This window comes from Pagrus pagrus (genome assembly GCF_965226575.1).
Source record: "Pagrus pagrus genome assembly, chromosome: 18".
Taxonomy (NCBI): domain Eukaryota; kingdom Metazoa; phylum Chordata; class Actinopteri; order Spariformes; family Sparidae; genus Pagrus; species Pagrus pagrus.
Window position 1 is genome coordinate 11,682,848 of NC_140202.1, and position 21,404 is coordinate 11,704,251.

The window sequence follows — 21,404 nt, forward strand, 5'->3', positions numbered from 1 at the left end:
AAAGATCAGATGCAACCCAGACGATACAAAAAATGCAGAGGAAAGAAAACACATAAAAGTGACAGGACACACGTTCAGAAAAAAATCCTACTACAAATATGAGCAAAGACAAACCTAAAGTATGTACAAATGTTTTATTAAAGATGGATCACTGTAGAAATGTTCTCAGCACAACTAATAAGGATGAAAGAAGTCAAACCCTCAAAAAGCAAACCTGAAAATTGACGGACACATCTGCCATCGTCAAGAGCGAGTGGAGTTCTGGGAGTTAGAAAACCTTAAAAGATCTATAAAACTGACTGATACAGGCTTCATATAAATACTTCACGATGACAATGCAGCATTTTGTTCTTTAGATATTCTACAAAATCAATGATGCCCAAAGTGTGTTTTAAAAAGACATCGCTGTCGATGCACCCGGCACTGGAAAATGGATCCTTTTTGAACAAACAGGTCAAATGAAGACACTTGGAGACAGGACTCATGCCTGGAGTTCTGAATCTGCAGCTCCCTCTGGGTCCTCGTCGTTGTAGATATTTTCAGCCTGTAGGAGAAAAGTATACTCACTGTAACTGATATTCAATGTTAATAAATGCACTTTAAATTCTCTCCATGCCGTGTCGGATATTTACTGTTCTTTATATTTCATGAACCTCTGACACAAAGCTCTTACCATCTGCCAGACTTGCATGATGTTGTCCTCTGATACAGAGCAGATGACCCACGGCTCGTTGGGGTTCCAAGAGAAGTCTGAGATCTTTGCTGTGTGTCCTCCGTGGATGAACTAAAGAGAAACAGAGCAGGGGGATTACTTATGCACATTACAATCAGCTAAAAAAAGAAAAACACACACACGCAGGGATCAACAATTACTGTTTTTGTCCCAACTAACCAGCAGCTCAGGAGGACCGTCCTCAGCATCCTCTGGTGACTGCTCCTCTCCGATCTTGCTGAGGTCCCAGACGTTGAGCCTCCTGTCGGTACCGCTGGAGGCCAAGATGGTTTCGTTGTGAGGTGACCACTGAACCTGTTCGGTGGAAATGGGCCAGGTGTTACATCTCTGTGACAATGTGCGTCATAAACATAAGACAAATAGCCCGAACCAACATGACTTAAATGCTCAGAGTCGGCTGAATGTAACCTGTTCTGTGAGTTTTTTTCTGTTTACAAAGGCTCCTCTTAATTAAAATTGCAGAATAAGAAGTGTAACATGCTTGATGTCATACAGCCAGAAGCTAGGTATATGACGGATGGATATGTGCCTTGAAAGGATGATATGACACATTGTACAACATGATTAATGAGCTACAGTGCTCCTCAAGCCAGAATTTTAAACGACATGGTTTGTACAGATTTAAGAGAAAAATTCAAGCACATTAAATTAACCTTCATCCAAAAGACTTTCAAAGTCTCAATCATCCCGTCTACTTACTATACTATTCTTACTATCAATGCAACTGCAAACAAACTACTTTTGGTTTACATTAGAGATTGTGTAGATGATACACCAGATAATGCATTTTTTTTAGACTTCTTTTACCAACTTAAAGATCCACTCCACACAATAACTCTGCACCTACCCTTTTCAGACTAATTTAATTGACCAGTGTCACTTCTTACCTGGAAGATCTCGTCCTTATGAGACTCAAACGAGTGCAGCTTCAGCTTCAGGTTCCTCAGGTCCCAGAGGGCCACCGTCTAAAAATAAAAATACTCAGCATCAACTGATTCAACTTGGACAAAATGAGGACAGATCCTACATTACTGGACAGCAACATGCAGCAGTCTCACAGAGAACGAGTGGACCCCACCTTGTCTGCAGAGCCACTGGCCAGGATGAACTCGCTGTATGGATTAAAGGACAAGCAGTTGACCTCAGCTGTGTGGGCCTCCACTGCATGGCTGGGCTTGGAGGTGTTGTTGGACCGCGTGTCCCAGCTGTGCCAAAACAGACAAAAGATCCAGTGTTAAAAAAGAAACATAGAACTGAACAACTACTTTGTTCCTCGTGACTCATCACAGTGGTTAGTGGATTCTGTCATAAAGCTGCTCACATCATGAGTTTCTGGTCATCGGCCACAGAGCCAAAGAGCGACTCGTGGAGCAGGTGCCAGGAAACATCCTCCACCACAGCAGTGTGGCCTGTGAAGACGGTCTTGGCATCCACAATCTTTCCTTCCTTGGGGACTGCGCTGATGTCCCACATGCAGATCGTCTGTAAAGGAGAGCAGAGATAAGGAAGAAAATGTATTAACAACATTTTCCACACAAAAGTGTGTCACAGTGAAGTTGACCTTTGGGATATAAAATGTCATCACTTCATTATTTTATCCTATTAGACATTTGTGCCAAAAATGTGTTTTGTGAAGTCACAGTGACCTCTGACGACACAAATCTAAACATATCCAGTTCATCCTCGAGTCCAAGTGGACTTGAAGAAATTCCCTCAATGCGTTTCTGAGATATTTGTTGTCAAAAGGAATGGGCGCCAATAGATCAAAGTAACCTTGACTGTTAATCATCAAAATCTAATCAGTTTGTCCTCGGGTCCAAGTGGACATTCTTTTCAAATTTAAAGAAAATTCTTCCAGATGACTTGAGATATTGCGTTCACAAGAATAGGATGGGCAGGCAGACGGACAACGTGAAAACATAATGCCTCTGGCCATGGCTATCCCCTGTGCGGAGGCATAAAAAGTTTCATGTTTCGAAATGTGTCACCTGTCTGTAAGTAGACTTGTGACGTTTTCCAAACGTTGAAAGCGTCACATTAAAAGCCACCAGACAGAAGAATGTAGGTACGTCACAGCAGGTTGCTTACATGATCATCAGAAGCACTGAGCAGGCAGCCGCTGACGTTTGCATTCCAGGAGAGGCCGTAGCCCTCCTTCTGGTGACCTCTCAAACGCAGATCTGGGGTGCATTCTCCCGATGGGTCTACAGTATAAATGAAAAACAAAATAAATAAAGACACTTTATACATTTTTTTTTTTTTAAATCATCAAAAGAAATGTGTTTTGACTATGATCCTCACCAGGTTTGGAGGGGTGCTTTGTATAATCGAAGACCAGCACATCGCTGGTGGGGGTCTTGGTAGCAATGATACAAGGATTCTGAGGCATGTAGCGGGCCCTGTTCACTTCTCCTTCATGGTTGATCTTGATCTCAATCTCTATTTTGCCACTTACAGACCCAAAGCCTCCAAACTCTGAAATAAAATGGATATAAAGTCATTGTTGCAAATGGCAGTGTTGTATAAAATTCTGGTCTACTAAACTATTAAATGGTATATTGTATGCAAACAGGATTTACTGCATTTTACTAACACTAGAATATAACCAGAAACAAAACATACATACCTATAGCTTCTGAAGCATGATTGAAAAAGATTTAAGCAAGATTTTATTTTTTTCATTCACAGTGAAGAACTGTGAGCCACAGTATTCAAATGCAAGCACTTTGATCACATCAATGACAATAATGTTCATTCATTTAATTTATTTTGCACAATAAGCAGGTTAGCACAACACATAGTTCAACACCACAAGGGTTTGCATGCACACATTATTCCTCACCTCCTTTCTCACTGTCGTAGTTTGAGGCATCAAACTGGGCGTCATCATTGGGGAGCTGAACACTAGCGATCACAAGGTGATTCTGCTCATCAGACGTATGTGTCCCTAGAACCAGCCTGTGCACACTGTAGTCTTTCCCTTCTGGCCTATCAACATAGATATAAAATTTATTTTTTAAAAATCTGATCTCTCTCGCATGTCATTTTTTGGTGTCTGTCAAGGTGCAGCAGATCTCCTCTCACCTTGTGACATCAGGCAGCCACTGGGCGGTGAGGCTGGGCCACTCTAGGGCGTGAGTCATGACCAGGTCGTAGAGGAAGGGGGTGTTCTTCTTCCAGATCTTGTACTCCTCATTGATCACCCTCTCCTCCACAGCATCATCAAACGCAGCTGCAAAAGTCAGATGTCATAATGATTGTCAAACTACATCATGCAACACCTTTCATGCCTGGGCTGAGTAGTGGATAAGGGAAAAACTTGGCCAGGTGGAGTGACGTTCAAGTTACCACTAATGGGTTATTTTGCTGATAGGCTATCGTTAGCACACGTTGTTATAACATTAGTTTCCTATACAAAACAAAACCCGAAACAGGCCACGAGAAAGACCCTTAATAATACGTAATTACATGTGGGACAATAGGTTAGCGAACCAATTATAACCACTATAACCAGTCTGCTACCACCTGAAGTTAGCTAACATTTAGCTGGCTGGTGTGTAACAATGAGAGGAGCTGCTGGCCAGCGCGCCAACACGCACCGGTTCATCCTGACTCGTGCTTTCTATCATTCTGGACAACAAACTCACATTTAACCAGCTAATCACAGAAGTGAACATACGTACCGTCCTTATCAGCCATTGTGTCGCGATTAAATCGCTAATAGCGGCAAATATTAGCAATTTTTCAGGACAGCGCTTTGTAGGCAGTAAGAGGGATCGCGGCGGCGCCAACTCCGTGAACACCGCTAGCCAATCAGCGCGCACCAAAACAGACCGGAAGTCGCGTAAGAATAACAGATTACTACTTCCGGAAGTCCACTTCCTGCTCATGCCATGTTGATGTTGCTCACCGTTTGCAACAGACTGACATGTTAAACATCCGATTTGATCTTTTAAAACGTTTAATAAAGTTACAGCGACAATGGACGACCGTGCGTTAGACCTGACACCGGCACAGGAAGCTGTCAAGGCAAAATACCCGCCGATTAACAAGAAATACGAATGTAAGTCTCAAGTTATGATGAATTGTGCTGCTAGCTTAGCTTGTTTACTTTAACTTATGAAAACAGCGAGAGAAACTCTGTCACAGTCTGCAACATCAGCTCACTGTAGCTAACGTTATGAAATGAAACTATTTATTCATTAACTGGAATATCACATTCAAAGTCAATGAATTATCTTATAAGTCTTATATCTGCCCATTGATGGGATGTAACTAAGTACATTCACTCAAATACTATACTTAAGTACAATTTTGAGGTACATAACTTGTAACATTTATTTGATAACTTTGGTAACTAGTTACTTGTTACTTGCACTTTTGATACTTTAGTACATTTAATAACAAATCGAATAACAGATTTGTTTTTACTCAAGTACTATAGGTACAGGTGACTTTTGCTTTTACCAAAGTAATATTTTAACCCAATAAAATATGACTTGAAGGTACTTTTACATGCCCTGGCTCATAATGCCACCTTGTGTTTTACTTTTACAGACCTTGATCATACAGCAGATGTACAGTGAGTGTCTTCTTTTACAAAACATTTTTTTTTTTTTTAAACTTTCCAAATTGTTTCTGTCAGATTTCACGTTTCAGTGTTGTTCAGTTGTCATCACTTGTACATCTTCTGCTCTCTCTCAAGAATTCACTCCTGGGGAGACTCTCTGGAGGAAGCCTTCGAGCAGTGTGCCATGGGCATGTTCGGCTACATGACAGACACAGAGACGGTGGAACCGCTAGATACTGTTGACGTGGAATCAGAGGGTGAGAGCACAGATGGGTCAAATCAACCTTTTCTACACCAGTATCCGTTATGCTGCTTCCAGATGACTGAAACTAAACTCTGTACACTTTTTCTCTTTCTGAAAGGTGATGATATGGAGTCTCTCCTTTTCCACTTCCTAGATGACTGGTTATACAAGTTTAGTGCAGAACTCTTCTTTGTTCCCAGGGTGAGTATATTAGTCAGCAGTCAGTTATAGAGTCCAGGACATTTTTTGCATATAAAATATTCAGGGGACGTATGCTGGTGTTGCACCGGGAATAAACAGTTTAATGTGGACCTTGGTGTTTACTTTGTGTAGTTGACCTGATGCCCACTTCTCTATACCCCACATGATTGACTGTCTATGTGTGCTTTTTCTTACAATGGACAAGTTCAAGTGTTTCCCTTATGGACAGTCTATGTAAAAAAAAAAAAAAAAAAATTATTGATTATTCCTTGTCCTTTATTATTCTCCTGACACAATTATATGTCTCATGTATCCAATAGGAGATCAAGGTCTTGCACATAGACAGGATGCATTTCAAGATCCGCTCCATTGGGTAAGTTTGGGTACCTCTTCACAAGAACATGAAGATTATAGCAGAGGAGGGATGATTATATGTTGAAAACCTAAGTTGTCCTGAAATGATTCCTCATATATCAAAAATGTTGTAAGCCAGAAATGTGTTGAGGGGCCAAGACATTTGCTTGTACCAATTAAAGAAGAGTGAAGACTCGCTCTTCAAAAGCTTTCCGTCTCAGTAGAGACAGAGAATTATAGCCCTTAAAACTATACAAGCCACCTCCATGGATTCTTTCTTCAGGCCCACATTACTCTTATAGAGAAAGACCCCTATCTCTTGCTTCTGTGTATTCATCTTTAGTGTTTAGAAGTATTTGCAATTACAACACTTTTTGATATCATCTTGAGGCATCCAATCTAATCTAATTTTGGTATTGTACTTATTGCTCCTAAACTTCTTTTCATATGCAAATTTTTCTTTTTTTAATTTAAGTTGGGGTGAAGAATTTTCTCTGCCAAAGCATCCACAGGTAAGCTGCTCAAAGAATCTGAAGAATTATCAAATTCATTATAAAGATTGTTTTCTCAGAATATAAATCTGTCCAACACAATTATGAAACATTGCTTTTCCCTTTTTTTTTTTCAAACAGAATTAAGTCACATAAATAAGTTACATAATTGTGGTGTGTTGATTCTAAGTGTTGTATCCTTTGTCGTTTAATTCAGGGGACTGAGGTGAAAGCCATCACATATTCTGCAATGCAGATCCACGACAAAGAAAAACCAGAGATATTTGCCATTGTTGATATCTAAGGATACTTCCAGATGAAGCCAACACTCCTGGTTCAATGAACTGGAATTTCTACATGGCCAATTTAATAGGCCTTTTATCTAAGACACTGATTACTGACTTGTAAAATCAGGTTTTCTACAGTCGGCTGAACTTCTCACTAACAGAAGCGTTTCTTATGGTTATGTGTGCACACAGTACAATGAAAGAGCTCTCTGACAGATTATGTATGATTTGATACTATATTGACATTATAAGTTCCATTATTTCAAAAACCTTGCATGTTAATGAGACGTCCAGGATTATATGCAGGGAAATACATTTAAATAATAGAGCTTGATTGTAATACATTCATCAACCCAGTTTTACTTGAAATGCTTTTGAAAAATCTTATTTATCATACATTTTAATGTTGTGTTGGCGCCTTATTAATCATTGTAAATAAATCAACAGACGTTTATATTTCTTCTGAGGAATTGAATAAATGATTGCTGGTACTTACAGATAAAGTCTCACTTTATTTATGCATATACACAATTTAGAATTACACAGCAAACATCATGAAATACAACCATAACCCATTCACTTTGACTTCAACACAGCATTATATTAGTGACAATCATACACTGACTCTTCTCTTTGTTTAAGCCTGGCCACACACACACACCTGTAGAGAGTAAAGTTTGCATTATTTTTGATAAAAATTTTGCTTGATTTGGATTCATTTGTTGATTTCTACATTTCTCAGGGCACTAAAGCCAAAATTGTGAACTCAACATAGCAAGGGATCTTCTTTTATAGTGTATGGCTGACTGGCAAACTGATTTCAATGACAAAACCAGTCTGCCTTCATAGAAATATGATATATTCATATATATAATTCAAATAGGTGGTATTTTCTTGTGTAGTGTGTTTGGTGCTTCATGTTGAGCATGAATTAAGGGAAAATGGTTGATGTGTTGATGCTGGTTATTAAACAGTTCTTGGTATAATTCATCAAGTGTTTTGCTCTGAAGAAATTAATTCAATTATAGCTCATTAATCCTGTTTTCCACTTTCTGGCCTTTTGTTTGATCACAATTAATCACACGCAGTTAGTCAAATGCAAGATGAGTAGATTTTGCAAAACACTTGTGTGTTAGATAAAAGGATGGTCATGTCTGGGCTCGTGCCTTTTGTTTTATACTGACTGAACAAACCTGGACAGTTTGTCCAGCTGTTCTGAATAAATAATGCCTACAATACATTTAAACAGACCATACAACTAAATGTAAGACGATGGCTAAGTGAAGGGAGGTGCAGGCAGCAGTATTTATGACATATATAACAGTTATGGCTAAAAGAGTCATCTTTATTGTCATTGACCAAGTTCATATACAATGCACCGCATAACAGCGATTAGTGTGACACATGAGGTTCTAGTTCTTCAGGTTATGCAACAAAACTGTGCTGCGAGTGACAATAAGATTAAAGCTGCTATTGTCTGTAATAACCATTGCTCCTCCCAAGATGGTACCTGGACTGTTTCAATGATGTTTTGAGGTTCATTTGTCAGGTTTTGATTTAAAAGACCCGTTGCCAGCTGGCTGATGTTACAGGGCATAATAATAGAAATCATATTCAGTTAAGCTGTAGAAAGTATATCAATAAATAAAGATAGAAATGCTTCAATGTTGGTCGAGAGACAAGAACCTTATTTATGGATGTGAGGTGCTGGATTAACCTGAGGACAGATGGGTTCAGCATGATCAGAGCACACAGCAACAGTGTGGTGAGGATATTTGATGTTACAGAAATTGCAAAAAGTATATTTTCTGAAAATGTTATTTGGCTTGGAAAGGAAATTGTGGTGTTATGTGCAGCGTCACATTTTATAATAAAGGAAATGAGCAGATACGAGTTCTGTTTTATTGGACAATGAAATAGCGGGAGACATAAAAAACCCCACAGTTGGAAGGATATCAGAAGCTCATGCAGTAGTCACTTTTAATTAAAGAACTTGCGGTTTATCTTATCGGTTTATTTTAAAGGTGTGAATGCCATGTGGTGCAGTAAAAAAAAATGTTAATCACTTGCTGTTCCTGATTGCGAAATATGCAGCAACAAAAAAAGAAAAAATACGGCATGCATGCAAACAAAAATGCATTTTCACTATGTCTCTCTGAGTCAATAAGCAATACAACACAGAAGCTTAAAGCAATAATATGTAACTTTATTACCTTAAAATAACAGCTTCAAAATCATTTTGATGGTACAGTGTCTTGTAATATTATTAATAAAGCTGCAAGTTGCAAACACACTTATTTTTAATGAATCACACCATTGTTTCAACTGATCGCAGGGGCACAGAGGGCTCACGTTCATGTTTTAGGGTTTACATCTCCTTTGTGAAGAGGGCCTTGGATTCATTACAGTTGAATAGTTGGAACACATCCCTGGTGGATTTCCTGCAGACATACTCAGCTCCACACACACAGTATGGTGCAGATGCATGAGTAATACAAAAAGTGAAGAAGCAGATGGACACAAGGGTTAGATCTTTCCAATTATTTATCATCATTTTTTTTTTTTTTATCTATCATGTTCATAACTTAATGGATGGTACAGCTACTACCTTGGTATCTTGGGTGACCTACTTTCTCTCCCACTGGAGGCAGGAGCGCTGTAACACGCTCCTCGGGACTGTCGCCTGTACCCCGGCGCTCTCTGGCGGTGACGTCATTGTCTCCTCCTGTGCTTCTTCCTCCCAGCACACTCAAATGCAGCTGCGCCATTCCTCCTTTGTCCATTGAGGAGAGCAAGACACCGGGCGGTTTTGCAGTTTCACCGTCTAGACCACAGTTGTACGGACACTACTGCTACCTGCGTAGCTGCAGTTTTAACCAGAACCAGCGAACCTAGCGAGGCTTCGTTCGTTAATCCGGTTAACTTACTATATGAGCCAGTCGAGTGCTAAAAGGAGTACATCCGAGTCCGACGTAGAGTCAAGCCCAGCGGAGAAGAAAATCAAAATGGAAGACACGAAGTACCTCCCGGAGCTCCTAGCTGAAAAGGACAGCTTGGATTCATCCTTCACGCACGCCATGAAACTTATTTCTGCAGGTAATGCGGTCGCTTGCTAGCTTAGCGAAGCTAACCCAGACAACAGTAGCTAGCGTTAGCTCGGTGTGAGGCCTAGCGTCTCGAGCGGCCGACAGAGGCCCGAACAATGGCGCGGTAAACACGTGGTTGATAGCGATGTGGGTCAAACCCTCTCTGTTTAAAACGTATCGGGTTTTGTTATTTCCACCAGGCAGTCAAATTATTCGGTGAGATGTATGTTTATGCAAGAACCAGCATTTTCCAGTAAGACGTTACTAACATCTCATTGAATGACTTGAATGGGCCACATCGACTCACTCATTCGTGCAAGGTACATTTTGATCATGATACCCACGGTACATAACATTTAAGAAACCCAGAGACTATGGTAGATGATGACCCAAACGCTTGCATTGCATTGAAGCTGCAGAAAACAAAGCTTTGTTGTACCTGGCTGCTACAAGATCACCTGAAACCTTTCCCGTTGCCTAACACTGCATATACATTTCGATGTGTTCGTCTAGTTGTTCATTGCATCTGTGAATGTCCCGTGCTTAAAAAACATTTCTTGGTTTGCAGAGATCGAGAGGATCCAGAAAGGTGAAACCAAGAAGGAGCCAGAGAAGGAAACGTATCTTGATCTGTTTGCAACGAAGAATCTCAAACTCAAAGAGCGAGTACTCATTCCTACCAAGCAGTACCCGAGGGTAAGCATTTTCTTTCCTTCCCCTGCATTCAGGATCTGACTACAGTCTATTGTTCCCCGGGTGTATGACCACACAGGCCCGATCAGTCAGCTGTGTTAAGAGGGACTATTACTGCTGTATTTTCCTTTTCTCACTCTGTGGTTAAAAATGAATGAGACTTATCTCCCCCGGTGCTTGGCCTTGAAATTTAAACACTGTTTGCTCAAGCGTGTTGTTCATGTCCGACTGATCTTGTGTATCTAATCACCCCCACCTCCTCTAGCCTTGCTGTCCCAGAATTAGTCAAGTCATGCGCCCAGTGTCCTACTAAGCTAGTTTCTGCATGGATGAGTTTGCAGTAGTCTAAAACGGCAGTTTATGAGATGGAGGGGGCTGAGACAACTACTGTGGAGAGGAATTTTTGAGCTGAATGTGACAACCATTAAATGGGCCGACTGTACTTGTGCCTGCCCTCATTCTTATATACTGGCAATCAGCTTCTCTTGTGATGGTATTAAAAAGTGCCACAATTTAACTGAAATGTTTCCTACAGGTCAACTTTGTTGGTAAGCTTCTGGGACCTCAGGGCAGCACAATCAAGAGACTTCAGGAAGAGACTGGTGCCAAGATTTCAGTTCTGGGTAAAGGTTCCATGAGGGACAAGAATAAGGTACGTTTAGATAAATCCTCCTTGATGGACTGATCAAATGTTAAACCATATCACTCCTGCTGCTGATGTTTAATGTGATTACCATTTGCATTTCTTCATCAGGAGGAGGAGCTGAGGAAGGGCGGTGAGGCCAAATATGCTCACCTGGCCATGGAGCTGCATGTGTTCATTGAGGTGATGGCACCCATCCCCGAAGCCTATCTGCGCATGGCCCATGCCATGGAGGAGGTCAAGAAGTTCCTTATCCCGGTGAGTGTCTAACCTCGCAAATCCCAATTACAGAAACATGTACTTGAAACATCTTTTCGTTCCAAGCGTGCAGGCAAATTCCTTACCAGACTGTCTCTGTCTCTAGGAACCCGGTGAGCACGATCCCTACATGGACCCTCACTTCTTGAATGGATCCCAGGATGGTTCAGGCAGGGGACGCGGCGGTCACCTCGGACGGGGCAGAGGTGGACCACCTGGTGCTGGAGGACCAAGGTAGAAGCATGACTCTCAATGGCAATAATACATCTACCATAGCATATTACGACAAACGCATTGAAAGTTAAATATGTGCAAGTGCATTTTCTCACTCAAACTATGTAGGAAGATGCTCACACAACACACACCTGTATGTTTGATGCAGTGTTATTTGGTTCTCTTGTTTTGCTGATCACATTTTCCAACCTGGCAAACTTTCCACAGAGGCCGTGGGATGCCACGCGGTGGCCCTCGAGGAGCAATGCGTGGTGGAGCTCCACGTGGCGGACTAGGACGGGGCAATGCTCCTAGAGGCGCACCATCGGGTAGGGGTGGACCACCCTCCAATTCTAGCAGAGGAGGTTCAGCCGCCCGCTCCAGACCTCCTGCAGCAGGAGCTCCGAGGATGCTCCCCTCTGCAGCCATGTCCCACCAGGCAGGTCCTCCTTCAGGGTCACAACCCAAAGCTGATGGCTATGAGGACTATGTAAGTTCCTCCAGGTCGTGGTTGCCAAAGTTGACATAACGCAGCTTTTGATGTCTAACTATCAATCTGTTTTCCTTCTAGCCTCCATACGAAGAATCGTATGCAGAGCCTGCCTATGAGGGATATGATAACTACTACAGTCAGCAATCTGCACCTGCGTAAGTCAAAATGAATTTGAGTGACTTTATGAGACCATTTAAATTGATGTACTGTATTAACACCACTTCCCTGCCTACAGGGACACTGAATATTATGACTATGGACATGGAGAGGCCCAGGAAGCAGCATATGAGCCTTACGGTAAGATTTTGAAATTGACATCCAGTTACCATGTAGCACATGCACTCATCGAAGACCTTAGTGGGGCACTGATTGGACTTGGTGTCTACCTCACCATGAGTATTAACTGATGTTTCTCTTTCCTGTCTTTGTAGCTCAAGATGACTGGGACAACTCATGGTCCAACTCCGGTGGTGGAGGCAAAGCCCCAATGTCCAGGCAGCCAAAGGGATCGTACAGAGAGCACCCATATGGAAGATACTGAACGGCTACTGGTAGAGAGTTGCTATTGCAACTGTCTCAGATTGTAACTCTCTGAACTTTTCAAAAGTAATTTCCCTCTCGTCGGCTCCCTTTTTTTTATGGTTTTATTTTATTTTTGTTTTTTTAAACTCGGTAGAGACGTTTTGTTGGATGTATCATAGGATGCCAGAGGAGAAACATTGAGGTTTTTCATTGTTTATACCTGTTTCCATTTAATGTTTGTTTCAGTTGCGTAGTTGGCAGTTGAGGTCCTAGTGACATAAACCTAACAAAGGAACAAGAGTGACATTTTAGTGATATTTGATGGTTATCGAATCAGTTAATTGTTCTTGACAAAACGTGATTGTGGCGATTACCTCCTCTCATGTAGGCTGCATTTTTTAAAAGTCCTTCATGACTGCACAAAAATTATTCATAACACCTCAATGTAACTTTACTATAACTAGAAAAGACTTAGTTGCAATCTCAAACACAGCCCTGAGCTGTTTTGATTTTAAAAACAAAAGTCTATTTTCATTTGATAATACTGCAATACAAATCTAGTCTTGTATGAAGATATAAGCTCCCAAAATACTATTGAAATCCATTTGAAAAATGTTTCTATTTTTGCCATCCTTTACAATTGGTATATCATGATCTGTCGTACAATTTCATGCAAAATCATCGCCTATGATCGACTAATTCTTGTAAAGCTTGAAGGATTAACAATCCTAATTGTGTGTAAGAAAGGCTGCAGCCAACTCAATATTTTGTACATAACTTTAGGACAACTGTGTATGCTTTAAGCCGTATCGTCTCCAAAATGCATAATGCTTGTGTACCTTTTGGCTAAATAGGTTACTAAATATATCCCAAAATGTTTTTCTGCAGTGCGTGTTTCAATAAAGTTTCTAGTTTCTTTTTAATCAATCTAAACATGGTATTTTGCCTTTGTTGTACCAAAGGAATGCCTTCAGTTTGTGAAAGTGGTCCTCACTGGTTTCTCACCAACGCTGAATAAGCTGTATGTATACACGTCAGCCTGACAAAAAAAATCAAAAGCAGTGTTTTGACAATGAGCTTATCCTCTTCGTCTGTCTTCAAAACTACTCTAAATGACACTTGTAATGTCACCTTCAAAAACAAATAAAGCTCATCATTCCTTGAGGTAATGTGCTGCCAAATACATATTTGACTTGATTGATATAGTGCTTGAACATGTATTGTCATTAATCTTTAGTTAGTGTATCCAAGCTCTCAAGAGAGCAATGTATCTTCAGCCACTTGAAATAACTGAATCTCAACAGTATTTCAAATCAAGCTTGCAGGGATCTTACTTGACTTTGATGCAAAGTCATGCGGGCTGGTTTTTATAAAAGAAAAAAATCGCAGAGGAGAGGATTCTAAAAGCCTAAAGATCGCCACAAGAAGGTAAAACTAACCCCAACACTCATTTGTTAGATTTTTGTATTGTTTTCTGTGCAAAACATCAAGTAATGCAAGTCATCAAAACATATCAAAAACATTGAAGTAAAAAATTATGCTATCTGTAGTTATTCCGAGCAAAATAAGCCGTACAAAACAATCAGAAATGGTTGTGATGCAACTCTTGCTCAAATAAAACCAATAATGGTCCATTCATTTCACTCAATACTTAACAATTTCCATCTTGATAATTTCTGTAGAATGTAGATTAATGAAAATTACTAGTTGCACTCAAAGCGTTAAAACATCCCATTGGTGGACAAAAATCCTTCAGCTTGAGTTGCATGAAATTTTTGTAGTATAATGTTAGTGCTGCATGTTTGTTGTTCACTGTATGCATGCAGGTGCTGGTATGTCCCAAGATCTCATTTCTGTTTCTCTTCTTAGGTTGTCACACAACTGTGTAGGTGCAGTTGACACATTGAACCACAGTTTACGAGACATTTAAGGTCAGTTGAAAAGAGATCACAGACGACAGATCTTTAATTCAGCTGTTTTAAGATGATTAAATCCTTGTTTCTGTCTTTAACAGGTCCATTGAAAGTTCCTGGAAAGAGCAGAGGTCATGCAGAGTCTCTGAGGCTGATTGCTTCTTTATCCCTGAAGGGATTTGTCTGGGGTCTTATTTTTTTTTTAAGTGCAGAGAGCTTTCTCAGTCACTGAGAAAATGCTCTGCTCTTCTTAAATATTGCTGTAGCAAGTACATGTTTTATTTTTTTAAATGAATGTGTCCAGATTTACAATATTTTTACACTGAAGACATTTTTACCTGCCTTTTTATGAAAATAAAGTTTTTTTTAATGTAAATGTGTTCCTTGATTATTTACTTAATTGGGACATCTCCCTGTCCCAAAATGCCTGCTTTAAAAAGAAAAAAAGGGGTCACGATCAGACGTACTATCAGTGTGTTGGCATGCGTTTGGATCAGAAAATGTGTATAGGTTGTATTAGCTGGATGGTTTCAATGAGTAAAAGACAGTCGTACTGTTCAGTCTCCTCTAACATACACATGGAGCCCATCCTGACTACAGCCTTATGTTGTCTTGTTTCGACTTGCTGCCCTGTCACTTCACATGCAACACACATCACATGCAAGTCAAACGACTGTTAGCTATATGCCATTTGAAGACCTGGAATAACCAGTTTTGCGGCCCATGTGATCAAGACAGATGATTAGTGAAAAAAGTGAAATTAGCTTTTTTGTGTAACACAGCATGTCAAGTCTGAAACTACATACTGCACCTCCTTGTCAGGTGATTGCACGCACAACAGGCCTTCATACACAGTTAAGAATTGTTGCTACTTGCCTGGAGCTTTTGGTGGGACACTGCTGAACACAGTGAGAGAATTAAGTGTTGATACCCCCAGTAATGGCCATAAAATCCTGATCTGTCGACAAATGTTTCCATTCATTTGTGGCCCTGAACAACTGAGAAAACATTGTATGCCTTTTCCCAGTTTATATGTTCATAAGTCATATTCCATGTAGCTTAAGTCGAGCAAAAGCAAAACTCATATATACAACTATGAATTAATATACAAAATAATACACTTTCCATAATAATGGATAAGACACTCCCATCATTCAGTGCACAGTTGCACCAAACACATTTCATGATACAGTATATGCACCTGCAACAGCCATGTGTAAAACAAGTGGTCAATTGTTGATACTGCAGTTACAAATGATCATAAATGTTAAAAGTATATTACCCGTCATAAAAACACATTGCCTTCCCTTCCTTGTTGTGGCTGTCTGGATATCGGCGGAATGTTCCTTTAAACGACTCTCCTCCCACAGGTCGCTAACATATCCGCGCCCCCATCTATCAGCGGCTAGTTTCACATCAACAATGACTGTCTTCGCGGATTTCAGAGAAAAACTCGGCAGCATTTCAATAAATATTCTGAAGATTTATTGCGTTTAACTTACTATCTGTGCAGCGGGGCAGCATTCACCACAGACTACAGACACTGCCACTGGTAAGCTAACATTTTGTTGTCTAGCCTGTTTGGTAGGTTGTTTGGAAGCTAGCTGGCTAGCTAGCTAGTCAGAGGTACTGTTAGCCTAGGCCTCAATCTTTGTATTTAATCAAGCATGGTCTTGGCGGACAGCTTGGAGCCCGCAGCTCATTGTATAGGGTCCACGTTGTTTTCCTCCCCAGCCTCATGTCTCAGACTGAAACGGCTCTCTTGAGATATTTGACCTCGAGAAGGCAGCAAATGATGTAGCCAGTAAGCTAGCTTGTAATGCCAGCTTCCGCAAAACTTGCACCATATTAAGGGATGTAATGCAGCGCGTAAAACATGTTTAACGCTAGCTGTTTGTAATGAATATTTATGAGGGAGAATGAATTTTTGCAGATGTATGTAATCTATATGGCATTGCATGTGTTTTGATTGGATATACAATCTCCAGATTGCACAAATGTATTTGTTTTGTTTGACTTGACACTGACTGTGCACCACTCCCTTAATTATCACTCCTGTGTTGAAAGCAATCAATGACCAAAGTATAATGTCATTACTAAATGCTGATTCACAGATTCTGTCCTAAGTGATACATATCACAGACTAATTTAAATCATTTACACCCATTGCTTAATGAATATGATTATATATTTGTCAGATATTCCAGATCAGCCCTCCCTACTCACAGTGTGTCTGACCTCTGCTCTCTTGTTGTAAACAGGTGCAAGATCAAGGAGAGAAATCATAAAGCTAGGCACACAGCTGCAAGAAGTGAGCCGTGGGAGTGTCTGCGATGGCTGGTGGAAGGAGAGGGGCGAACCGTACCACTTACTGCAGACCTCCACTAAGCAGCGAACCAGGCTCGGTCAGCAATGGCAGCCACTCGACCAGCTCCCCAGTCACAGGGGTGCGATCTCGTACAAGGTAAGCTCTGATACACTGTGAGGGTAAAGAAGTGAACATTGCAGCCTGACAGTCAGGAAGTATATATTCTTCATCTCGGCTGCAGGAATGCACAACATGGGTGTGTCCTCCTCTAGCTATTCCAATTTATAACAGAATGAAACACGTTATGATAAAAGGCACGTTGTGTCTGCAGGAATGGTTCAGGAACATGCATGTCCAGCCCCCCGCTGGCTGCGCAGACGATGGTTCCTCTGAAGCACTGCAAGATCCCTGAGTTATCCGTGGATCGTAACGTGCTGTTCGAGCTCCATCTTTTCTTCTGCCACCTCATTGCCCTCTTTGTCCATTATGTCAACATCTACAAGACTGTGTGGTGGTACCCACCGTCACACCCTCCCTCACACACCTCCCTGGTGAGTACTCACTAGGACAGCTTTTGACTCATCATGTTTATTGTGGTTTTCGGCTGCCACCGTAGAAATATATGCAAATTTTTTTTAAAAAAACAACAGAGATCCACTCTGCATCCAAATTTGCATACATGTCTGCAGTGGGTGAGATGGTAACAATGATCATTTATCTATCTTATTATTTACAGAACTTTCACCTTATTGATTATAACATGCTGGTGTTCACAATCATCATACTGGCAAGAAGGTTAATTGCAGCAATTGTTAAGGAGGTAAGAATTCTACTTTTGGCTTCTACCTTTCAGATTCAAAGCTTGTGAAATGTAAAATTAGCACAAGTCATTTTACTGTATTTGTTGGAGGATTCAAAATACAGTCAGAAATCAAACTACTACTGACTGTACTCTGCTGTTTTTCCTTTTTACCCAATTCTTAGTGTGTGTTGTTTCTCTCATACATCGTTGTGTTTCTGTGTTGAATACAATCGTAATGCAAATAGTGTATTATTAATGCATGTGACTATTTGTCTCCCTCCTCTCCTCTCCCCCAGGCATCACAGAGTGGGAAACTGTCCTTCCCCCATTCGATCTTTCTCGTGATGGCCCGATTTGCCGTGCTGACGCTGACAGGCTGGAGCCTGTGCCGCTCCCTCATTTACCTCTTCAGAACCTATTCTGTCCTCAGCCTGCTCTTCCTCTGCTACCCGTGAGTATCCACAGGAAGTCTGAATGTGGGCTAGCTTTTTCCCTAATAGCTGAAGCGCTGTCACAGTCTCCTTCCTCTGGTTCTTTTGGTTACAATGTTGTCATACTCGGTGCTTTAAATGTCTGATTGACACTCATGCCCTCACATTTCTATGATTTTAATGACGAAGGCTGTCATTCAAATCTTTGCTTGTTTTGTTTGGCATTTGTTGTCTCTTGATCATTACAGTCAAGAGCAACAATTGGAAAAAACACTTTAAACACATTAGGTGTATTAAATATTAATAACTTAATGCAGGTTGAAATGGAGCTTGACTGATGTGCCCCTCATTTCCTGGCAGGCCTGATTGTGCATGTTGTTTGCATAATGTTATCCATGGCATCTGTGTTTGCAAACATTTTGCAAGCATGGGTGCCTCCAGTGTATCACCTAGCAGACAGTTTGCAGGCAGTGACGTGCACAAGGTGGTCAACATTTACGTTCATCCAAAAGAAGATAACATTTTTATGATGTGGTTTTTGAGATTTTTTTTAAATGATAAGAGAGAGAAACTTTGCTCACAGTTTTACAAAGAATTGCAAGCTAAAATTATGTACACTGTTAGTGTCTGTAATCATTTTGAAGCCATATTTATTTGGGTTTTTAACATCAGAGCAGATCCATGTGTCAAAAATAGTAGCAGTAGTAGTAGTAGTGTATTTGACACCTTTTAACAATTTTCCAAAATGAATGAACACAGGAAGGAAACAATTAAATAGAAGCAAACCACAAATGTATAGGCTGAAGCTTTAGCTTGTTATACCTACCCTTTTTACATAAACTCTAATAAGCAATGGCTTCACTGTTTGGACATTTTTTTTACAGTTTCAGAGGAAGACAAATTGATAGCACTTGTTCTGAGAAGAGGAAAAATGTTTTTACACAACATCTTATTCGAGCTATGTAATTTTAAATCATCCAACTTGTCTCAGGATATCTTGGTTTTTTCTTTCCCCTGAGGTGTGCAAAAATGAAACTTTTTGAAATATAAAAATATTAAATAATCAGGTATTGTATCCACCAGGAGAGGCATGTATTTATCAGTTAACGAAATCCGAGTTGTGCATCCCAAACAAAAACAAAAGAGTGCCAAATGCAAAAACAAATTGTGTGACTGTTGGCTCTCAGCTACCCCTGGCAGTGTTGATACAGGGCTTTAGGTAATGGTAGAAGTTAACTGCAGCTGTTGTTCCCCTCAGATTTGGGATGTATATTCCATTCTTCCGGCTGAGCTGTGACTTCCGGCGAGCAGGTCCGCTCTCCCCCATCGCCAGCATCGGCTCCAAGGAGGTGGGCAGCGTGGGCCGGGGCAGGGACTACTTGACTGTGCTGAAGGAGACGTGGAAGCAGCACACCAGCCAGCTGTACGGCGTCCAGCCCATGCCAACCCACGCCTGCTGCCTCTCCCCGGACCTCATCCGCAAGGAGGTGGAGTACCTGAAGATGGACTTCAACTGGAGGATGAAGGAGGTGCTGGTCAGCTCGATGCTCAGTGCTTACTATGTGGCCTTTGTACCTGTCTGGTTTGTCAAGGTAAGAAACTTCAACTTTCTAAATGTCAATATCATTTAACACTCTGCTAAGCTTCTCAGAGTCTTAATATTTTCCGCCGGTATATTTTCCTTCAGAGTACGCAGTATGTGGACAAGCGCTGGTCCTGTGAGCTGTTCATCCTGGTGTCAGTCAGCACGTCAGTGATCCTCATGAGACATTTGTTGCCACCTCGATACTGTGACTTGCTTCACAAAGCTGCAGCTCACCTGGGCTGCTGGCAGAAAGTAGACCCCTCACTCTGCTCCAACGTTCTTCAGCACATGTAAGTAATGCTCATGGTTTATTTATCACTGGGCGTTGGGCCCATTTGATTCAAATCTCACTCTGCTGTCTTTCTTTGTACAGATGGACAGAAGAGTACATGTGGCCTCAGGGAGTCCTGGTAAAGCATAATAAGAATGTCTACAAGGCCATGGGTCACTACAATGTTGCAGTCCCATCAGATGTGTCCCATTATCGCTTCTATGTGAGTGTTTCTAAATTAGCAGCAGGCGCCAGAGATTTCAGAGAGCCTTCAGTGCTCCAGTCTTTTTTCTACAAAATATCTGTGGTATTTTTTAAAAGGCTGTCCTACTTTATCTGATAACATCCTGTCTCTTTTCCTCTCCTAGTTCTTCTTCAACAAGCCTTTACGAATATTGAACATACTCATCATCCTGGAAGGTGCCATGATATTCTACCAGCTCTACTCGTTGATATGTTCAGAAAAGTGGCATCAGACGATATCACTGGCTCTGATCCTCTTCAGCAACTACTACGCCTTCTTCAAGCTTCTCAGAGACAGAATAGTGCTTGGAAAGGCATACTCGTACTCAAACAGCTCATCAGACCAGAAAGTCAGCTAGACTTAAGTTATTATCGGTCGCATTCAGTTTGGAACAACACAAACATGCCTAAGAGCTCTGTATTTTTTCTACAAACTGCATTTTGTGTCACGTTTTTGTTCTGATCTGCCATAATAAAAAGACATATTTTTGTATTACTTTAAAGATTTGCTTTTGTTTTATTTGGTTCTGAAATGTGTTTTACATTCTGACCACAAGAGGCCTCTGTGTTTTTAAAAATGAAATGTGCAATTAGAATTAATTTGAGGCAAATAGATGTAATTTCCAGTTGATGACATGCACTAATTAAGAGTCATTGCTGTGAACTTTTAATGCTGTTGAATTGCTGAAAAACAATATTTAATGTTTTTTTCCATTATGAGATATGATAAGAGAACTTTATTTATCAAAGAAGAAATTGTTGTGCAAGGTAGGAGTGCATATCGGAAAACAAAACCAATCATCAGAAAGGACAAATCCAAAATGTATGTTAATCCACTTTAAATTGAGAAGAAAGCCAGTTTATAAGATGTCCCTTATACCATCAAATTAAGTAGCAGTGGGTCAAAATACAAGTAAATTGTACACATTTACGTGCACATATATTGCATCATGTGGGTGGACTGATTATTGGCCTGGCCAATTAACAGAGAATCAGAATCAGTGTTATTTCTATCTGATTGCAGACACAAAACATTTATTTAAAATGTGCTGTTTTAGCTCTG

The 21,404-nt window shown here is 40.7% G+C and overlaps 4 protein-coding genes across 7 annotated transcripts; 3 read left to right on the top strand and 1 right to left on the bottom strand.

Annotated features, from left to right (window-relative positions):
- Positions 1 to 115: 115 nt before the first annotated feature.
- On the bottom strand, positions 116 to 4,528 carry LOC311274186 (histone-binding protein RBBP4). 2 transcript variants are annotated; one of them, XM_084381658.1, is made up of 11 exons: positions 4,417 to 4,528; positions 3,818 to 3,965; positions 3,576 to 3,721; positions 3,035 to 3,208; positions 2,822 to 2,940; positions 2,055 to 2,215; positions 1,812 to 1,938; positions 1,621 to 1,698; positions 893 to 1,027; positions 674 to 784; positions 116 to 544 (listed from the first exon to the last, which is right to left on the bottom strand). In XM_084381658.1, exons 1-11 carry the CDS (start codon positions 4,430 to 4,432, stop codon positions 482 to 484), a joined length of 1,278 nt encoding a protein of 425 aa, XP_084237784.1. In that variant the 5' UTR covers positions 4,433 to 4,528; the 3' UTR covers positions 116 to 481. The 2 variants fall into 2 exon arrangements, with proteins under 2 accessions (XP_084237784.1, XP_084237785.1); XM_084381659.1 differs by having other exon boundaries at positions 2,822 to 2,937; positions 4,417 to 4,527.
- An 84-nt stretch (positions 4,529 to 4,612) lies between these two features.
- Positions 4,613 to 7,377, top strand: zbtb8os (zinc finger and BTB domain containing 8 opposite strand). The gene is made up of 7 exons (XM_084381663.1): positions 4,613 to 4,796; positions 5,291 to 5,315; positions 5,439 to 5,560; positions 5,666 to 5,748; positions 6,069 to 6,121; positions 6,578 to 6,614; positions 6,811 to 7,377. The coding sequence occupies exons 1-7, from the start codon at positions 4,715 to 4,717 to the stop codon at positions 6,895 to 6,897; spliced, it is 489 nt and encodes a 162-aa protein (XP_084237789.1). The 5' UTR covers positions 4,613 to 4,714; the 3' UTR covers positions 6,898 to 7,377.
- A 2,232-nt stretch (positions 7,378 to 9,609) lies between these two features.
- On the top strand, positions 9,610 to 15,077 carry khdrbs1a (KH domain containing, RNA binding, signal transduction associated 1a). 3 transcript variants are annotated; one of them, XR_014624714.1, is made up of 11 exons: positions 9,610 to 9,976; positions 10,535 to 10,662; positions 11,195 to 11,311; positions 11,414 to 11,560; positions 11,667 to 11,794; positions 12,002 to 12,263; positions 12,345 to 12,421; positions 12,502 to 12,563; positions 12,698 to 12,872; positions 14,658 to 14,719; positions 14,803 to 15,077. XR_014624714.1 is itself a non-coding variant. In XM_084381326.1 (9 exons), exons 1-9 carry the CDS (start codon positions 9,811 to 9,813, stop codon positions 12,805 to 12,807), a joined length of 1,197 nt encoding a protein of 398 aa, XP_084237452.1. In that variant the 5' UTR covers positions 9,610 to 9,810; the 3' UTR covers positions 12,808 to 13,952. The 3 variants fall into 3 exon arrangements, 2 of the variants coding, with proteins under 2 accessions (XP_084237452.1, XP_084237453.1); XM_084381326.1 differs by lacking the exons at positions 14,658 to 14,719; positions 14,803 to 15,077 and having other exon boundaries at positions 12,698 to 13,952; XM_084381327.1 differs by lacking the exons at positions 14,658 to 14,719; positions 14,803 to 15,077 and having other exon boundaries at positions 12,002 to 12,212; positions 12,698 to 13,952.
- A 976-nt stretch (positions 15,078 to 16,053) lies between these two features.
- Positions 16,054 to 20,844, top strand: tmem39b (transmembrane protein 39B). Its single transcript, XM_084380750.1, has 9 exons — positions 16,054 to 16,253; positions 16,963 to 17,165; positions 17,341 to 17,560; positions 17,746 to 17,829; positions 18,108 to 18,262; positions 19,501 to 19,834; positions 19,930 to 20,117; positions 20,201 to 20,321; positions 20,467 to 20,844. The coding sequence occupies exons 2-9, from the start codon at positions 17,035 to 17,037 to the stop codon at positions 20,698 to 20,700; spliced, it is 1,467 nt and encodes a 488-aa protein (XP_084236876.1). The 5' UTR covers positions 16,054 to 16,253; positions 16,963 to 17,034; the 3' UTR covers positions 20,701 to 20,844.
- The last annotated feature ends 560 nt before the right edge of the window (positions 20,845 to 21,404 follow it).

What these genes read in the sequence shown, in the direction of transcription:
- LOC311274186 (XM_084381658.1), bottom strand. An exon ending in AAAGCACCCCTCCAAACCTG is followed by an intron (nt 2,941 to 3,034) that starts GTGAGGATCATA and finishes TCATTTATACTG; the next exon opens with TAGACCCATCGGGAGAATGC. An exon ending in ACGGTCCTCCTGAGCTGCTG is followed by an intron (nt 785 to 892) that starts GTTAGTTGGGAC and finishes GTTTCTCTTTAG; the next exon opens with TTCATCCACGGAGGACACAC.
- zbtb8os (XM_084381663.1), top strand. Translation starts at nt 4,715, where the DNA reads ATGGACGACCGTGCGTTAGACCTGACACCGGCACAGGAAGCTGTCAAG. An exon ending in AACTCTTCTTTGTTCCCAGG is followed by an intron (nt 5,749 to 6,068) that starts GTGAGTATATTA and finishes TGTATCCAATAG; the next exon opens with GAGATCAAGGTCTTGCACAT. An exon ending in TTCAAGATCCGCTCCATTGG is followed by an intron (nt 6,122 to 6,577) that starts GTAAGTTTGGGT and finishes TTTTAATTTAAG; the next exon opens with TTGGGGTGAAGAATTTTCTC.
- khdrbs1a (XM_084381326.1), top strand. Translation starts at nt 9,811, where the DNA reads ATGAGCCAGTCGAGTGCTAAAAGGAGTACATCCGAGTCCGACGTAGAG. An exon ending in AGTCAGCAATCTGCACCTGC is followed by an intron (nt 12,422 to 12,501) that starts GTAAGTCAAAAT and finishes CCCTGCCTACAG; the next exon opens with GGACACTGAATATTATGACT. An exon ending in AGCAGCATATGAGCCTTACG is followed by an intron (nt 12,564 to 12,697) that starts GTAAGATTTTGA and finishes CTGTCTTTGTAG; the next exon opens with CTCAAGATGACTGGGACAAC.
- tmem39b (XM_084380750.1), top strand. Translation starts at nt 17,035, where the DNA reads ATGGCTGGTGGAAGGAGAGGGGCGAACCGTACCACTTACTGCAGACCT. An exon ending in CTCCCTCACACACCTCCCTG is followed by an intron (nt 17,561 to 17,745) that starts GTGAGTACTCAC and finishes TATTATTTACAG; the next exon opens with AACTTTCACCTTATTGATTA. An exon ending in TGTCCCATTATCGCTTCTAT is followed by an intron (nt 20,322 to 20,466) that starts GTGAGTGTTTCT and finishes TTCCTCTCCTAG; the next exon opens with TTCTTCTTCAACAAGCCTTT.